General features: G+C 42.5%; 3 protein-coding genes across 4 annotated transcripts in view; 1 reads left to right on the top strand and 2 right to left on the bottom strand.

Annotated features, from left to right (window-relative positions):
* The window catches only part of coq8ab (coenzyme Q8A, genome duplicate b), a 17,724-nt gene extending 13,894 nt beyond the window's left edge, over positions 1-3,830 (bottom strand). Inside the window, exons 1-2 of the mRNA XM_037695239.1 lie at positions 3,733-3,830; positions 754-918 (exon numbers count right to left, since the gene is read on the bottom strand). Of these exons, the coding sequence (XP_037551167.1) occupies positions 754-888 (135 nt within the window). The 5' untranslated portion in view covers positions 889-918; positions 3,733-3,830. The remainder of the gene's footprint in view (positions 1-753; positions 919-3,732) is intronic.
* A 2,139-nt stretch (positions 3,831-5,969) lies between these two features.
* Positions 5,970-13,700, bottom strand: LOC119427605 (putative deoxyribonuclease TATDN3). Of its 2 annotated transcripts, none has more exons than XM_037695240.1 (10): positions 13,613-13,700; positions 13,501-13,533; positions 13,282-13,355; positions 13,119-13,203; positions 10,082-10,144; positions 9,186-9,295; positions 8,143-8,198; positions 7,545-7,657; positions 6,811-6,891; positions 5,970-6,165 (listed from the first exon to the last, which is right to left on the bottom strand). In XM_037695240.1, the coding sequence occupies exons 1-10, from the start codon at positions 13,664-13,666 to the stop codon at positions 6,022-6,024; spliced, it is 813 nt and encodes a 270-aa protein (XP_037551168.1). In that variant the 5' UTR covers positions 13,667-13,700; the 3' UTR covers positions 5,970-6,021. The 2 variants fall into 2 exon arrangements, with proteins under 2 accessions (XP_037551168.1, XP_037551169.1); XM_037695241.1 differs by having other exon boundaries at positions 6,811-6,888.
* Positions 13,701-13,830: 130 nt separating this feature from the next.
* Positions 13,831-18,449, top strand: part of fuca2 (alpha-L-fucosidase 2) — an 11,121-nt gene continuing 6,502 nt past the window's right edge. The window contains exons 1-4 of the mRNA XM_037695564.1: positions 13,831-14,188; positions 16,574-16,761; positions 17,469-17,808; positions 17,888-18,098. Coding sequence (XP_037551492.1) covers positions 13,959-14,188; positions 16,574-16,761; positions 17,469-17,808; positions 17,888-18,098 — 969 coding nt within the window. The 5' untranslated portion in view covers positions 13,831-13,958. The remainder of the gene's footprint in view (positions 14,189-16,573; positions 16,762-17,468; positions 17,809-17,887; positions 18,099-18,449) is intronic.

Below are 18,449 nucleotides of genomic sequence, written 5' to 3'. Positions count from 1 at the left end.
GACGGACGGACGGACGGACGGACGGACGGACGGACGGACGGACGGACGGACGGACGGACGGACGGACGGACGGACGGACGGACGGACGGACGGACGGACGGACGGACGGACGGACGGACGGACGGACGGACGGACGGACGGACGGACGGACGGACGGACGGACGGACGGACGGATGGATGGATGGATGGATGGATGGATGGATGGATGGATGGATGGATGGACCATTAAATAAACACATAATAAACGCGAGGGGTCAGTGGTGACGCATAATAAATGTGACATATATGTTGTTTTCCTCTTCATGATGCTTTTTTGGACTGATGTGACTTTTACAGCAGAAAACAGTATTTGTACCCCGAGTTTTTATTATTCTTACTTTGGGGGACCGAAGCCAAAAGGTTTGGGAGCCACTGATTTAGGATATAAGTTTAAGAAGTGCCATTGATTCGACCAGAGCTAAAAGCTGAACAGAACCTGAGCTGGACTTTAAATGTAAAGATGTTTAAACTTCTGAACATGAAGATTCTGCAAAAACAAGGTTTGACCCAAACGGCTGCAACTCTCATTTCTCAACATTTCATTTTGAGACCTTTCACTTCCAGAATCATTATTAAAATAACTTTAAAGGAACTGGTTTTGACGCTGACCACCACCTTGGGGCTGTTGTCCAGGTGAAGGTGACAGACATCACCTGAGCACGGGGCCCGGCGGTCTGCAGCTGCAGGACGTGCTACCTGTTGGAGCGCGCTCACCTTCGCTGATCGGACGGCGTGCAGGAAGTCCACGCGCCTCCGGCTGCTGGAGCTGCTCAGGCTGCCTGTCGAGGCCCGGCTGGCCGCCTGTTTCATCCAGTTCAGGCCTCGCCGGACCACCAAGTCCCCCGTCATGGCGTGACCCAGACGAGCAGGAGCTGTCACCTGCACAGTACAGTAAATTAACCGTGGTTTTCAGATTTACATGGTCTAAACATCAAAAATATAATCCAGCCTGTCGCCGTCTTAGATTATAATTTTTAACTACTTTGTGCTGTTTGAATCAAGTATGTAGGAAAATGTTCGGCTCATTCAGGCTCTATGACCATGATGGCTTCTGTAACTTTTATGATTCAAAAGGTTTTGATTCTATTTAAAACATTTCTTTTATAAAATTAATTTAAATCTCTTCAGTTCCTTTAAAAACTTCCTCTTTTCAGGTTCATCGCTCTACTTTGGTCTTTTTACGCTAGGCTTAGTTTTTAGCTACTATTGTGCCATTTCTAGCAGAATAGTGGCTGCCAGCCTTTTGCTACATGCAGCTAGCCTTTTGCTACATTTTTTTTCATTTAGCCTTTATTTATCCAGGTTAGTCTCATTGAGCCACGAGAACTCATTTTCAAGAGAGACCTGTTTTTTATTTCTTCTAGGGAGCACATGGTGGGGGTTAAGGGCCTTGCTCATGGGCCCAGAGTGGGGCAAATGAGGGTGGGGGCAAGTGTGGGTGTTTCACCTACCCCACCCACAATTTTGATGTTGTCGGGGCCGGGGCGTGAACCGGCGATCTTCGGATCACAGGCCCACCTCTCTAACCTCTGCGCCACCACTCGCTACTTTCATCCGGCCTTTTGATTCTTTTACCGAGACTGTTGCTACTATCAGCTAGCCTTTTGCTTATTTTAGATACTTTTTCAAATTTTAGCTTTCAGCCACACAGTTGCTACTAGCTAATTTTCCTACTTTTAGCTTACCCTACAGCATTTTAGATGGCCTTTCAGCTTCTTTTAACTGACCTTTATCTTCTAATAATGAACCTTTAGCTTCTTTTATTGGGCTTTAGTTTCTTTTATTGGGCCTTTACCTTTTTTTATCTGTCCTTTAGTTTCTTTAAACTGGCCTTTAGCTTCTTTTATTGAGTCTTTAGCTTCTTAACTTGCCTTTAGCTTCTTTAAACTGGCCTTTAGCTTCTTTTATTGAGTCTTTAGCTTCTTTTATTGAGTCTTTAGCTTCCTTTATCGGGTCTTTAGCTTCTTTTATCGGGCCTTTGGCATCTTTTAACTGGCCTTTAGCTTCTTTTATCTGGCCTTTAGTTTCTTTAAACTGGCCTTTAGCTTCTTTTATGAGTCTTTAGCTTCTTAACTTGCCTTTAGCTTCTTTAAACTGGCCTTTAGCTTCTTTTATTGAGTCTTTAGCTTCTTAACTTGCCTTTAGCTTCTTTAAACTGGCCTTTAGCTTCTTTTATTGAGTCTTTAGCTTCTTTTATCGGGTCTTTAGCTTCTTTTATCAGGCCTTTGGCATCTTTTAACTGGCCTTTGGCTTCTTTTATCTGGCCTTTAGCTTCTTTTATTGAGCCTTTAGCTTCTTTTATTGAGCCTTTAGCTTCTTTTATCTTTAACCGCGGTAGTGGAGCACGGACCGCGGTTTATCTGAAAGTAATCTGCATTTGGTTCAGCAGATAAAACTCTGTTTTTGTTTTGTTTACATTTATTTAACAACCATAAAGTTTACTAAAATAGCCGTGCTGCGTTCAGGTACCTGTTGTGTTCACAGCTGCAGAACCAGACCAAACTAAATCAGAGGCTACAACAACAGTTTGAACAGAGGTTTAGTTTCATCTTCTACCTGCAGAGGAGGAATTAAGAAGAACGTGTCTGAACAACGTGAACTTGAAGAGAAAACCCAAAACTGTGCATGTGAGCTCATTTCACTTTGTTGACAAACAACCGACGGAGGAAAACCTGCATCCAACTTTGTGTCTGGACAATAAACCACCGGAGAAGAGACGCCGGGTCCTCAGAAGGATTGAAAGCAGAGACAGAACATCAGATTTGACTTCAGGTGTATGGAGGACACAGTGTCTTCAGTTTTATGATTTAAACTACATTAACTCGTACTGGTCGCACATAAACGCTGGTTCTGGTCCGCCTGGAAGTCGAGCCCATGATTCACACAAGGCAGCAGGTGGGTAGAAACGAAGTGGACATGAAGCTGGAAACTGCTCTTGATTCAGGAAAAGAACAGGAAATGTACAGTACACAGGTACAAATAGACCAGAATGCATTGCAGCATGAGCCAGCAGGTTAATGTGAACATCTGTGGCTCATTATTGATCTTTAGACTCTGCAAATGTATTTAATTATACAGGAAATTTTAATACATTGCTCAATCTCTCATGTTCTACAGTTACAGCTGCAGTCGGTGGTTGTGTCAAAGAACTGTGCGAACATTCTGCACATAATTATGAAGTACCGACGAGTACAAAAACATCTGGAGTACCCCGTCCAGTTTATTTTACTAGAGAAAACACTTTGTAGTGAGTGAGTGCACATTCTGAACACAACCTCAGTCAGAAAGTTAGCTCCGATACATTTGAACTATTGTTGCATGGGCCGAATAAAACCAGAACAAGGGCCGGGTCTGGCCCGCGGGCCTTCAGTTGGACATCTGCAAACAACTTGATGATGAGCAGCAGCTGGTTGAAGAAGAGGAGGAAGAGCTGACCAGCACAGTTCGTGCTCGCAGAACAACAAAGCAGCACCTGGCCTGCTCCGGCTGGGCCAACGAGCCGAACACGATAAACCGTGAAGAAACCGTCTCCCCGCAGCAGCGACACCGCGATGATCGTGGACGTGCGCGATTTCAGACACGATTCGTGCAAACAGCCACGTCTCCCACTCACCACAAGCTCGGGCTCAGCTCAGAGCGCGTGCAGGGCCGCGAGCATTGTTGTGCAAAAACCAGCACGAGCTCCTCGCTCACCTTGACTTTTACTGTGAACCCCCCACCTCCAGTCCGGCCGCGAGGCGGGCGACTCCCGAAGGACGTGCACGTTTCCTCCGGGCAAAAGACCAAAGCACCGGCCCAATGAGGCGAAGTTCACGCGCCGAGCCTGGACCATCCAGTGCCACACTGGTTGTTCAAACTGTCAGTCTGGATGCTGACGTGTCCGACGATCAGGGCGGGCCCTGAACTGCACGCGTGATGCATTCACGAGCTTCCCGTCCATTTCTGTTTTCGAGCGTCACGTGCTGGTGTACAGTTCTTAAACATGAAACGAAAGGTCTGGCTCATCTTTTATGAAAAACTGTTAAACTCAGGTCACTTTATGTTCAGAAAAGATGAAAATATAGCAGCTTTAATCAAATCTATTTGTTAATTTATTTAACCTTTGTTGGTCTCAAGGAGTCACAAGGACTCGTTTTCAAGAGAGACCTGTTCTACAACATAAAGCAACAACAATATAAAACTATAAAAAGTAATTAAAACAACAAATAATGTTATTAAAACACTGTCAGCAAAGCTGTTCTGAGAGTAGCAAGCTTTTTTTATTTTATTCAACCTTTATTTTTTCAGGTTAGTCCCATTGAGCCTCGGGACTCGTTTACAAGAGAGACCTGGTTTTAACAAAGAGCGATGACAACAATGGACAATCACAAAAGAGGCGTACAAATTATTATTATTTACAAGTTAAAATAAAATGGCAACCAAAAGGACAGTCAAAAGGAAAAAGCAGTGGGAAAAAAACAACTAGATTGTAAGACGGTGTAGAAAAGTAAAACCAGGAACATGTCTGCATTGGTTTTTGTCATGAACTTAATAGATGAGGCCACTGAGGTCAAGGTCGAGAGCTTCTGTTAGAGAGGTTCTCTGAACAGCACGACACTTGTCAGCAACATGGTCCTGTTAGCAGCACAGTCCTGTTAGCAGCACGTCCTGTTAGCAGTGTGGTCCTATTAACCAAGTGGTTCTGTTAGCTGTGAGGTTCTCTTTGCAGCACGGTCCTGTTAGCAACATGGTCCTGTTAGCAGCATGGTCCTGTTAGCAACATGGTCCTGTTAGCAGCACGTCCTGTTAGCAGTGTGGTCCTATTAACCAAGTGGTTCTGTTAGCTGTGAGGTTCTCTTTGCAGCACATTCCTGTTAGCAGCATGGTCCTGTTAGCAGCATGTTGCTGTTAGAAATGTGGTTTTGCCAGCAGAGTGGTTCTGTTAGCTGTGAGGTTCTCTTAGCAGCACATTCCTGTTAGCAGCACGGTCCTGTTAGCAGCATGTTACCATTACAAACATGGTTTTACCAGCAGAATGGTCCTGTTAGCAGCACAATCCTGTCAGCAGTATGGTCCTGTTAGCAGCATGTTGCTATTAGAAATGCAGTTTTGCCAGCAGAGTGGTCCTGTTAGCAGCACGGTCCTGTTAGCAGCATATTGCTATCAGAAATGCAGTTTTGCCAGCAGAGTGGTTCTGTTAGCAGCATGGTCCTGTTAGCAGCACGGTCCTGTTAGCAGCATGTTACTATTACAAACATGGTTTTACCAGCAGAATGGTCCTGTTAGCAGCACAATCCTGTCAGCAGTATGGTTCTGTTAGCAGCACAATCCTGTCAGCAGTATGGTTCTGTTAGCAGCATGTTGCTATTAGAAATGCAGTTTTGCCAGCAGAGTGGTCCTGTTAGCAGCACGGTCCTGTTAGCAGCATATTGCTATCAGAAATGCAGTTTTGCCAGCAGAGTGGTTCTGTTAGCAGCGTGGTTCTGTTTGTATGTAATCTAATGCAGTATCACAACACCTTGTTTGATTTAGCGTGATCTGTTAGCATGTAGTGCATGTTTTTTATTCTTGCAAAGATTAAATAAATAAAGAATAACTACGACCATATCATCATATCAAATATCCTTTAATACATGTATAATTATTTACATGTAGGTGAGCTGAATGTGTCGGCCATCTTTAGTTGTGTGTAGTTCGGCTCTAACCAGGTTGAGTCAGGTCCTCTGAAACATTTTTCCAACTTTGATCCAAAATACAACCACCCAGTCCAGCGGTCATTCCGTATGTTGCAGGAGTTTCAGAGAAACTGACGTCCCAGTGGCCTTTAAACCCCAAAATGCATTACAGCAAAGACACAAGTGAAGTCAGCACATCTTTTATTATTTGCATTTGACAGTGATGGTGTGTAACAACGGCTCAAGAGGACTTCCAGTTACCTTCCAACAAACCGTCATTAAAGAAATTTAAGAACTGGAGCTTGTTCTTGGTGAAGGAAACGGACCATCAGGGTCGGAGGGCAGACTTCAGCTTGGGGAAAAGCCGCAGTGCGTTTTGTGTCGTCGCCTCGATCACCGTCTCCAGCGACACCCCCTTAATCTTACTGATGTACTCCGCACAGACGCAGATGTTTTGTGGCTCATTTCTTACCTGCAGACACGAAGCGAAAAGGCGGCGATAAAAATGGAAAAGCTGCTACACGACTGAAGAGTTTTACTAAAGTACAACCCCGATCCTTCAAAAGTTGGCAGGTTTAAAAAAAAGTAAATAAAGACGGAATGCAACGATTTCCAAACATCAAACCCATTTTTTGGACTCTTAATATGAAGTTATTATTTCCAGATGAGTAAGCGGTCCATGCCAGAGGCAGTCATGCACCCTTATAACATCAGAGAGGCAGGCTTTTGAACAGCATGCTGATAAGTTGGATACGGTTCAAAAGCCTGCCTCTCTGACGTTATATGGGTGCATTAGTGCCTCTGGCATGGACTGCTTACTCATCTGGAAATAAAGGCTTCATAGTAGACGAGAACTGATATAATTTATAAACTCTAAACATTTAATGCTTACAGTGTTCCACTGAGAATAAAATAGGGATTTATGAAATTTGAAAATCATTGCATAATTTTTTATTTACATTTCATACATTGTTCCAACTCTTTGGAAACCTGGGGTGTAAAACAATTATTGTGACGAGCTAAAACACTTGTAATGTTTTTAGATTACATTACCATAAGGATGTTGGTTCAAGCACCTGTTCACATCACGTTAAATGCAATTTTAAATAATTTGTACCTGTTTTTCTGGACCGAGAGCTGGAGAATCTGTTTCCAGGCAGATGTTCTCCAGGGGCAACTGTTTTACAAGTTTCTGCTTCTTGGTTCAGAACATAAAAATCATCAGTCGTTAATTTTTAATGTTAAATTCAGTCAATGAAAACTGTCAAAAACAGCAGAACTTGTTCATTTATTATTATTTACCAGTATTATTAATCTACTTGCATAGAAAAAGTCTTCAATCCTCTTACACAAACTTCAAAGTATTTTTCTGTGATTTTATGTTGCAGACCAACACAAAGTAGCTCAGTGTGAAGTGGAAGAGAAAATAATGCACAGGATTTAAAATTATTTACAAATAAAAATTATAATTTGTGTTCACCCTAGTTATTTTGATCTCCCAGTCTAAGAATCCATCTAATTAGTAAAACAAATCCAGATGTGTTTACGTTAACCTCACTATAAATCCAGCAGTGAAGGCCTCAGCATCATGAAGACCAAGGATCAAACCAGACAGGTCAGGAGTAACGTTGTTGTGAAGCTTACAGCAGAGTTAGGTTATAAAACAATACTCCAAGCTTTGATCATCTCAGAGCTCTGTTCAGTCCATCATCTGACCCAATGTGCACCTTTGTGTTGGTCGTTGATGAAGAAATTTCACTAAACTACTTTGAAGTTTGTGGCTGCAACGTGACAAAAGTTCAGAGTACAACGGGCCTGAACAAGGTGAAATGTGAGAGCTTCAGGTCGTACCTGCTCGCTCCGGATTATGGACGGCGGGATGGAAAAGAAGAACCCGGCCTTCACTCCCTCCATGGCGACAGACGGCTTCCCATCAAAAGCATGAAGAAGAGCTTTGTCGACACCTGGTGGCGGAGTGGAGAAACTGCAGCTGAACGCGTTTGAACAGGCATCTCAGGAAATACTGTGAAAATGCTAAAAAATATATATCAATCATTTCACAAAGTCTAACTCGTATAGATTCATTACACAGAGCGAAATATTTAAATACTTGATTGTACTTTTGATTATTACGGCTTAAAAATATATAAAATAGGGGTGGTGGCGCAGTGGTTAGAGAAGGTGGGCCTGTGACAGAAGGTTGCCGGTTAGAAGCTGGTTCTGGAATATTCTAATCACTGAGTTTATTTTTCATTATTTGTAAGTTATAATCATCATAATTACAAGAAATAAAGGCTTGAAATGTTTAAATTTGTGTGTGATGAATCTGTAATATTTGAGTTGGACTTTCTGAAATGACCGATAATTTTTTTTAAACGTTTTCACGATGTTCTAACGTTTGGAGACGCAGCTGTACTTCATCCAGATGTAAACAACGTGAACTTCTCACCTTGTTCCTTCAGCAGCTGGATGGTGGGTCGTCCTGCAGATCTCGAGTGAACATTTCTAACAAGAAGACTTTTGTCATTACACGAAGACAAATTAGTCCCAAAATTAGAGACACGAGCACACCACGAGTTTTACAAACGTACACGTTTCTAACTGCACGAGCACGAATATTCTATGCATACAAATGGTCCAATACACGTGCACAAATCCCCTGCTGTGCACGGATTAGCCTCCAGATTCACAAACATAATGCTGCGTTCAAGGCTGCTGGAAAGCTGGGACATCTGAGTCTTACCAGATTTACTGTTACTGGGAAAACATACATTTCTAACTGGGTACAGTAACTCCTCCATATTAAAACACATACACTTCCATTAACATTACTGGATTCAAATGGAAAAAATGGAACAGGAATGTTTAACAACTCACTCTCAGCTGCAACCAAACTAAATTTCAGCTCAGTATCTCAAAGAACGACGGAGTTTTTGGCGTTTGCTCAGTAGCTGTGGCAGCCATCTTGAATCAAAATGTCTCCAGAAGTTAATCACTTCTGGAGATGCAGCTGATGATTACTTTCTGTAGTCACCTGAGTCATGTGGCTTCCATGTTACAGAAGCTCCACCTTTCTTCATCAACCTGATAATGGCCAGCAGGCTCGTTACCATAGAAACAACCTGAGCCAATCAGAAAGCTTGAACTATCTGGAGGATGATAACAGGTGGTACAGTACTGGAAGCATCCAGTGCATGGCAGTCCCCAAAAAAACTTTGCCTCCCATGGTATCAGTTTGATTTATTAATTGTCCACAAATAAAAGGGATGTTTTAGTGTTAGCAAAATATCCACAAACCACTGAACAAATATCATTGAAACTCTCAGAAAGTAATCGCTAATGTCACTTCAGTTCAAGATGGCTACCACAGGGAACTTGCATGAACAAACACAAAACGGCTCTAATTTTAAACCACTGAATGAAGTCGGTGATTCTGGAAATATCCAGATTTATTTCTTGATTTTTAACACGACGAGCCGAAGCAAAACTCACAGGGGGAGGTCCAGCTCCTTGGCGAGCTGTGCTTGACGGATCAGGACTCGCCTCTGATTCTCTTTATCCAAATCGCTGCTGACAAACCGGGGCGTAAAATCCAGACCGACCTGCAGCAACAAACCGTGAATAAAAAGTCTCAGCGGGGACCAGAGAAACTGCACATCCTGCGAATGAAAACTGCTGAACAAGCTGAAACTTATTTCAAATGCATCAATAGCTGAAAAATAGAGAGAAGCTAAAAGAAGCCGAAAACGAAACAAAAACATGAACTAAAATAAAATAAAAAGATAAAAGTTAGAAGCACACAGGAACATAAAGAGCTCAAATTAACAGAAAAGTTGAAAAATACAAAAATGAGCTAAAGAGCATCAAAAAGCTGAAATTAGAAGTGGAACGAGCACAAGTTTGCTTATGTAGAAATAAACGGAAATGAGTGCAAAAAGCTAAAATTAGCTAAAAAAAAGTAGCTGAAAAACAAACAACAAAAAAAAGTTTAAAAATTTGTAAATAAAATAAAAAGTAGCCGAAATAAGCAGAATTGGAATGAAATGAGCAGTAAAAGGTTTTAAAGAGCTGAAGGGTTTGAAGGATGTGAAGAGCTCCGTTCAGTTTCAGTGATAAAAAAAAAAAAAACCCGACTGAAAACGATAAATATTTGTAAAAGTAAAAAACTGCACAAACATCAAAAGTCCCAGCAGGAATGTCCTGAAGGAGCCGAACGTTTTCATGCATGAATTGTTGAAACAGCTAAAATGATTAAAGGAGTTACGTGCTGAAAAACGTACGGAAGAAAGATGAAACTCATTTTTAAACCTCGACACAGTTAAGAACAGAAAAGAGGCGACAGCTTCGGTTATGATGCTGCATGTTCGAGTTTAATCGTCTGAAGTTACCTCTCCGATGGCAACAAGTTCTTCTTTGTATTTCTTCATGATCGGTAAAGCTGCATCAAGGTCCTGCAAACCAGACACACGTCCGTTAAAATAAAATAACTTCTCTTATGAAGCAAGCGTTCCTGGATGAAATGCACATCGCCCGCCACCGGACGGTGCGTCACGTGGCCACACTCGCACCAGAAGGCACGTTAAATCCTCAAATGAACGGCACTGATGTTTTTGAAATGTGGAATCAAGTCCGAGACCCAACACGAATCAAGGTCAAGAGGTCGGGTCGCAGATTAAAGGTTTAAAATCACGTGGGCACAAAAAACAATGAGGGGTCCAGGAGTTCATGAGATATTTTGCTAACACTGATACAGTGGACTCCAGCTGTATAACAATCAGAAAATGCTCACGAGTGCAGGCATGACTCTCAGCTACTACCACACCAAAGCTCGACTCGTTCTCAGAAGAACTGAGTGTTGGCTAACGTGACAAAGCTATGGCGGCCATTTTGAATGTGGCTGACTTCATAAGTTGTAGACGTACATCCAACGATTACAGTTTCATTCAAATACATCACGCGACAAAACACACCAAAATGGGCAAAAACATTATCGCCCTTTGCCTTCGGCGGTGTGCGGTGACAAATGTTGATCATTGTTTATTTTAATACATTTATTAGTTTATTTAAATGAAAACATACTAAAGCATCTCAACCTTAACAAGGATAAGGTTTTTCTGAAAAAAAAAAAAAAAAAAGTGTGCACGAACTGGAAACAAAATCAAATTACTAAAGTAGCACAAATACTAGTATTACTATTACTAGTTGTACCAAGTACTACACAAATATCATTGAAGCATTAGTACAATTAATAAATTGTACTATTAGCACAATTACTAAACTAATATTATAATACTACTAGAACAAGTACATTAGCAAAATTACTACCATTACAAAACTAGCAGCAATAGTACTACTACTACTACTACTACTAATATACTAGTACTAGAAGCACCATTATTAGTAGTACTTTATTATACAAGTATCAGTACTGGTATAAGACAACTTTATTTATAGAGCACATTTAAAACAGAAACTGTTATCAAAGTGCTTATCAACAACAACAACAACAACAACAACAACAACAACAACAACAACAACAACAACAACTCACACTGTGTGAAATGCCTGCGAGAACAGATGGGGGATTTGAAGTGAGGGAGGGAGGTGTCCTGCCTGATGTTGGGGGGCAGGTTGAAGGGAGGTGTCCTGCCTGATGTTGGGGGGCAGGTTGCTCCAGAGTCCATGACTGAAAAAGCCCGATCTCCTCTGAGCTTCTTGTTTTTGGAACAGCCAAGAGCAGCTGATCAGATGATCTCAGGGCCCGAGAGGGAACGTAAGGTTCCTGAAGCTCAGAGAGGTGAAGGGGTGCGAGGCCATTTAGGCATTTGAAGGTGAACAGAAGAATTTTAAAGACTGTCCTTGTAGGAACAGGGAGCCAGTGAAGGGAGGACAGAACTGGAGTAATATGTTCAGACCTACGAGTTCTGGTTAAAAGCCGAGCTGCAGCATTCTGGACGAGCTGAAGACGTGAGATGGAGGATTATACAAGTACCCTTAGAAATAGTGGTACATTTACTATTTACTTAGAACTACAATGGATATTGGTAATATTAGTGCACGTGCTAGTACAGTAACGAGCAGTACCCCGATGTCCCCCGTCGTAGTTTTGTAGATGAGTGTTTTTCTGGACTGGAATTAAACAGGGAATGAAGTGAACCTAAATGTTTTAGTACAAGATATTCAAGAAGGGAAGAGTTACACTGTGGAGAAGAACTGAGGTGGTTTAGTTTGTACTCCTGGACACGAGCTACAAATGTCTCATTCCTCAAGTTCAGCCACTCCTGAACCAGAGACATCAGAAGTGTCTTACCTGCTGAGGACACAAAGACCTGGACTGTCTCTCAGTGGTCCAACGTCCTGTTTTCACATCAAAGATTTATAATTGAAGGTCTCAGAGTCGGCCCTGTGATGGACTGGCGACCCGTCCAGGGTGTCCCCCGTCCCTCGCACAGTGATGGCTGGACATGGGCACCGGCGACCCCCGTGACCCAAAATAGAAGAAGCGGGTAAAAGATAATGGATGGATGGTCTCAGAGTCTGGAGGAAGTGAAGAAGTCCAGAATCCACGTTGATGAAGTCCAGAGTGAAGTTTCCACAGTCAGGGATGGTTTGGGTCCATGTCCTCTGCTGGTTCTGGTCCACTGGGTGTTCTGAAGTCCACGCAGCATCTAGCAGGACACTTTAGAGACTTCCTGCTTCCTTCTGCTGACGAGCTTCATGGAGACGCTGGTTTCATTTTCCAGCAGGACTCGGCACCGGCCCACACCGACACCAGAAGCTGGTTCTGGAATATTCTAATCACCGAGTTTATTTTTCATTATTTGTAAGTTATAATCATCAGAATTACAAGAAATAAAGGCTTGAAATGTTTAAATCTGTGTGTGATGAATCTGTGTAATATTTGAGTTTGACTTTCTGAAATGACTGACAAAAAAAACAACAACTTTTTCACGATATTTTAACTTTTGGAGATGCAGCTTTATATAAACTCTCCTGACGTTTGAGGCTTTGAGGTGCTTGAGTTGGAGCAACTCCTCTGCATAAAGCTCAAACCTTTATGTTCTTAAAATACTGGAAGACATGAACCATCATCTGCTCACTGGAGTCTCTAGTCTGCAGCACTTTCAAGCTGAAGTGCTCTGAAGGGGGAAAATCCAAGCAGCTGAAAATCCCACATTAAAGTTTAACGCATATTTACATTTTTAAAATTCAAAAATCATAAAGTGCACAAGAACAAGTCACAGCCATCCACTCCTGAATGAGCTGAATTCAAAATTCAAACGGCTGCAATAGGATGAAGTTTGCACGAGTAGTTAATTAAGAAAATAAACGAAACTGGATCTCAAACTGTGCACTTCATGCACACTAATAATAATAAATGTAAAATAAAGTTTGATGCAACAGATGCTGGGTGGAAAGATCTACCTGTGGAGCAGCACCCCTCTGCTGCCCTGCAGAAACTTCCTGAACAGGATGCACACCTAAGCAGGGGAAAACAAACCCTGAAAACCTAAAACAGGAAAGGCTGTCATTAACTAAAGGACTCTGAACACATGAAACACATTAAGAACATTCAGGCAGGTGTTACCTCTGAGAAAGCTCAATGATCTTGTTAAATTCACCAGCATGCTCGGCCACTGCCAGCACAGCCAACAGTCCAGCCTAGACAATAAAACCACATGAACTTTAACTTCAAAACCAAGACGAGCAAAACTTTCATTCGTTCCATCTTTATTTATACAGGCTAGCCTCCATGAGCCGCGGGGACTCATTTGAAAGAGGGACCCGTTTCAGACGGAAGCCTCACCTTTTTAGAACGCTCAATCACTTCTTCTACATCCTGACAAGAAAAAAAAAAACAAGTTACAGCATCGTAAAATATTTAAGAAATAAAACAGGAACTTAATTTTTATTCACACCTTGTCAAAATCCCCAGCAGAGATGTGACAGTGGCAGTCGACGTAGCCTAGCATGTGTAGCCCAAACAAAAACAGTTCCGCTTGGATGTGATCTGCGCATGTGTGAAACCTTGACGACGTTCGATACATTTTGTTCCTGGCGTAGCCCGCGGAGGCGGTGTTGTCTCGTATAGTTTGATAAACTTAACGCGAAGTCCAAGGATTTATATCCAACGCATCCAGAGTTTTGCGGAAGAAGGAACTCACTTGACTTTAAAAACATTGTAGCGCTTGTTTACATATATATTTTTTTTAATTATCGCCAGCTGATCATGTGATGGTTCTCAGGACTTTAATCCTTTGACATATGATAGCTAACCCGTCCAACAGGATCATTTTAGCTCTGCTCGAAATGGGAACATTAGGAGTTTCTCTCGTCTGCTTGATGCTGCTTGGTGCCAGCAGAGCCAGATACGAACCGAACTGGGAATCCATCGATTCGAGACCGCTGCCAGACTGGTTCGACCAGGCAAAGTTCGGCATCTTCATCCACTGGGGAGTGTTTTCTGTGCCGAGCTTCGGCAGCGAGTGGTTCTGGTGAGCTCTTCCTCCATCTTCGTGTCAGCTTTATTTATTTTATTTACTGTTCAGTTTTGATGTGGGAGGACCCAATGCCATTAAAAACGTTAACTTTTCACATTAACTCGGTTTTTAAGCAACACCAACTGTTCTAATCGTCGCAGGGGGTTAAACTCTTGTTCAAAGTGTAATTTGTTTAATCAGGTGTCTTGTAAATGAGTCCTCGGGGCTCAATGGGATTTACCTGTTTAAATAAAGGTTGAATGAAAAACCTTTGATCTGAATGTTATGCTTGAAATTTGCATTACCCTTTATTTATTTTAATACGCTGAGCACCATGAGTTTGTCTCGACTGCATCATACTCCAATTTTTCCACAAAATACACTTTGCACCATATAACCTTTAGAAATGTAGCAGGTAGGTTACACAGAACAAGTTGCCTTATTAAACCTGAGTATCATACTAAATCAGCCTCACTAATCCTCTATCAACTACACAGATTGGGGCGGCTGTGGCTGAGTGGTTAGAGCAGTCGTCCTCCAAGTGGAAAGTTGGGGGTTCAATTCCACCAGCAGCCACATGCTGAAGTGTCCCTGGGCAAGACACTGAACCCCTCACTGCCTCTGATGCGTGTCCCACCAGTGCATGAATGTGATAAAGCTCTGATTATTGCGCTGAATAATCTGTGAATTGCGCCGCTCAAGGTGGCTGCATGTTGGTGTAGCTCTCTTACATTCATTCTGAGATTTTCCATCCATCCATCTTTTACCCGCTTCTTCCATTTTGGGTCACGGGGGTCACCGGTGCCCATGTCCAGCAATCACCGTGCGAGGGGCGGGGTACGCCCTGGACGAGTCGCAAGGCCATTCTGAGATTTTGCTTTTGAAAACTTTAATTACAAATTTTTCTTGATGTAAATGACTTTTTTCGGATGATTACTTCCTCTGGCATCAGATGCTGTGCTGCTGGAAGGACTTTTACTGAAACCTTTTTCACATTTGGACATTGTTACAACAAGGTGGTTTTCTACAACTGGGAACTGCTGATTAACATCTCAAAAGCCCAAATAAGACCAACTACAGCCCCAATCCCAAATGAGTTGAAAAGGAGATGCCGTGGATGCATTACCGTCTACCTGGAGGCTGTGCTCAAGTGCCTGACCACAACTTAAAACAGCGGGAGGACCAAAATCGTCCCCTGGCACCTGCAAGTAAGTCCGCAGTGACGAGGGGCTCGGCCGGCTGCTGCAAGAAATGGCCATTGCTTGGGGAGGAGTTCTGCCGGCATTCAGGCAAGAACAGACCCTGCTGCCCAAGAGGCCTGCAGGGTCTGGGTGGACGTATCGGCATCTGCAGCCAGTTTCTTCGGATCGGCTGTGGGAAGGGCTGCTACAAGAAATCCTTCCTGCCCAAAACCATCAGCATCTATAACAACTCTAATGACGAGCTACAACAACAATTAATTTCATTTTGGGATTAATAAAGTATTTTTTAATTGAATTGAATTAGTCTCTTTAGAATGATTTGTTCAATTATCTTTGTGGAGATCTAGTAGAGTGCTGTATGAATGGGTAAACGAGAACACAGATTGTTGTAAAGCACCGAGTATCTTGACAAGATAGAAGGTGCTATACAAGTACAGTCCATTTACCTTTGTTTATAAGATCTTTATAAAATGTGCTTGTTGAATACAACTCTAGTGTATATGGGCTTACCAAAAGAACAAGAGAGAAACTCACAGTATGTGACTAGTTCTGCAGCTGCTTCCCAATAATGCCGTGAAGTCCTCATACTGGTGTAGCCCACAGTGTACATGTACACCCAGATTTTCCATGTAGAGCAGCTTCATGAAGCAAATGATATGGCAATAAGAAGCAACATCTATACGTCTGCATGGAGCCAGTGAGATATGATGGAACAGTGATAAACTGTGACTATTAGAGCTTCAGCTTGAATTACCTTACTTGTGAATTTAATTGTTTAATTGAATTTACTTGTTACCATGAATAGTAAATTATTGGATGATGCTATAAGGGTGGGTGTAACAATAAGTTTATACTTCTACCCACTCCATTGAACGTGTAAATATATTTTACTACTGTTCCTTTCTTTTTTCTGCTTGCTTTTGTTTTAAATTAATTTTTATATAACTTTGTTTATTATTTTATTATACTGCGTTGAATAAAGCTAAACTCAAAATATTCTGTCCTACAATCTGTGCTTCTTGTAACTTAAAACAATCTTGCTCTATTACCAATATTTTTATGGCATCGCATATAGACAGTAAACAATTTCCAACGTTCTTCTTTCTGCTTCTAGTTCGATCGTTACAAAATGTAAGGAGCAGCTTTTCTTGTACAAAAGTCTTCATGAGCTGTGTTGTTGCATCACTGTGTTTGGCAGGTGGTACTGGCAGGGACAAAAGCTGAAGCCATATGTCGACTTCATGCAGAACAATTATCCCCCAGATTTCAAGTACCAAGACTTTGCACCACAGTTTACAGCAGAGTTCTTCGATGCCCAAGAATGGACGGACATCTTTGCTTCTTCGGGGGCAAAGTACGTTGTCCTGACCACCAAACACCATGAAGGTAATGGAAATGCAACCTGAAGTGCAACATGGGGGTTTATTTTTAAGTTATTGCTGCCTAGAGACAAAAGGGAGATAGTTTTTGTTCATGCGTTTGTCTGTAGCATTAGCAACATATCTCCCGAACCAGCCGATACGAAAACTCCCAGAAAGTCATCATTGGTTGTAACTCAGTGAACTTTGCAGATCTGAGCTAAAGTTTTGTGCGGTAGTAGCTGAGCATCATCTCCAACACACACTCTGAGCACTACACATTTTAGTCTAAATCTCTGGCTTTGAATATTGGTGACAACCCCAACTGTCTTTTAGCAAAACAACTCACAAACCAAACCAGTGGGTGTATGTTAATGATGTACTAACTGATTAACATATGGCGTCTCTCCAGTTCAAGATGGCCACCACAGCTACTCAAATACTTAAAGTCAGCTGTAACTCAGTTACAATCACTGAGCTGAAACATGCTGTGGTTGTAGCCGAGTGAAACACAAACGCTTCACAACATAAGGTTTGACCAGAACGACCAACTCTCTGGTCTCTCGTCAGAAAATGAGTTTAGTTGAAAACGAGTTTCTCATCACGACCTTCAGCCATGCCTGTGTGCAGTTTGTTCTGGATCCTTTCAGAGCGTACATCCTGACCTCATGATGCCAGTGTTCGTCTCATCACGGTCAGGCAGGAGCTGGACTCTCGTGTTGGTGTATTTTACAGGCTTCACACTTTGGGGCTCAAAGAACTCCTGGAACTGGAACGCCGCAGACGTAGGACCAAAGCGAGACCTGGTGGATGAAGTGGCGAGTGCGCTGCACGCTCACAGCGATCTGCGTTTAGGGCTCTACCACTCTCTCTTCGAGTGGTTTAACCCCCTCTTTAGGCAGGATGCTGCCAATGCCTTCACGACCAACTACTTCCCCACCGCTAAGACGCTGCCCGAGCTTTACGAGCTGGTTGTCAAGTACAAACCAGAGGTGGTGTGGTCCGATGGAGATGGAGACGCACCTGACAAGTACTGGAACAGCACAGGGTTCTTGGCCTGGCTCTACAACGACAGGTAAGCTCACAAAGAAAGTGCTCCTTTATCTCATCTGGGGTTTAAAACTGAAAATACAATAATTCTTATTTGATGACAGTCCAGTCCGGGACACAGTGGTGACAAACGATCGATGGGGGAAAGGCTCCATCTGCACACACGGTGGGTATTACACCTGCTCCGACCGCTACCAGCCAGGACACCTGCTCAAACACAAATGGGAAAACTGCATGACCATTGACACCAAGTCCTGGGGCTACAGACGGAACGCCCCCCTCAGTGACTACCTCGCCATCGAGCAGCTTGTAGCGGTGAGACTTCAAAACCCTCCTACAACTGTGAACGCTTTATTAAGTAATAAAACATCATCGAATGAACTAAAAGTATGCAACAGAAATGTTAATTAGGTGTTGATTTCACTATTGTCACCATGGTAACTGCACATCTGTGTTTGTCAGTCCCTGACTATCTAGAAAATGAGAGGCAGACAGGAACAGACTAAAAAGTAAGCCTCAAACAGCTGCCGTGTGAAAACTACAACTACAGTGACCGATGACCGACGGTCACAGGAATTCAAGAACAACAAATGTCCAAATGCAGTGAGAGACACGTGTGATATGTAATTTGTAGTAGGGGCAGAGACTAAAACATCATCATTAACC

This window comes from Nematolebias whitei, chromosome 21, assembly GCF_014905685.2.
Source record: "Nematolebias whitei isolate Nwh7 chromosome 21, NemWhi1, whole genome shotgun sequence".
Lineage (NCBI taxonomy): Eukaryota > Metazoa > Chordata > Actinopteri > Cyprinodontiformes > Rivulidae > Nematolebias > Nematolebias whitei.
This window is presented reverse-complemented; position numbering and strand designations above follow the sequence as displayed.

Bases quoted from the DNA above. Each gene is read 5' to 3' on its own strand.
- LOC119427605 (XM_037695240.1), bottom strand. From the start codon at position 13,666: ATGCTAGGCTACGTCGACTGCCACTGTCACATCTCTGCTGGGGATTTT. The intron at 13,204-13,281 runs GTAACACCTGCC...TTCCTGTTTTAG, and splicing joins ATCATTGAGCTTTCTCAGAG to GTTTTCAGGGTTTGTTTTCC. The intron at 6,892-7,544 runs GTACGACCTGAA...TTCTGAACCAAG, and splicing joins CCATAATCCGGAGCGAGCAG to AAGCAGAAACTTGTAAAACA.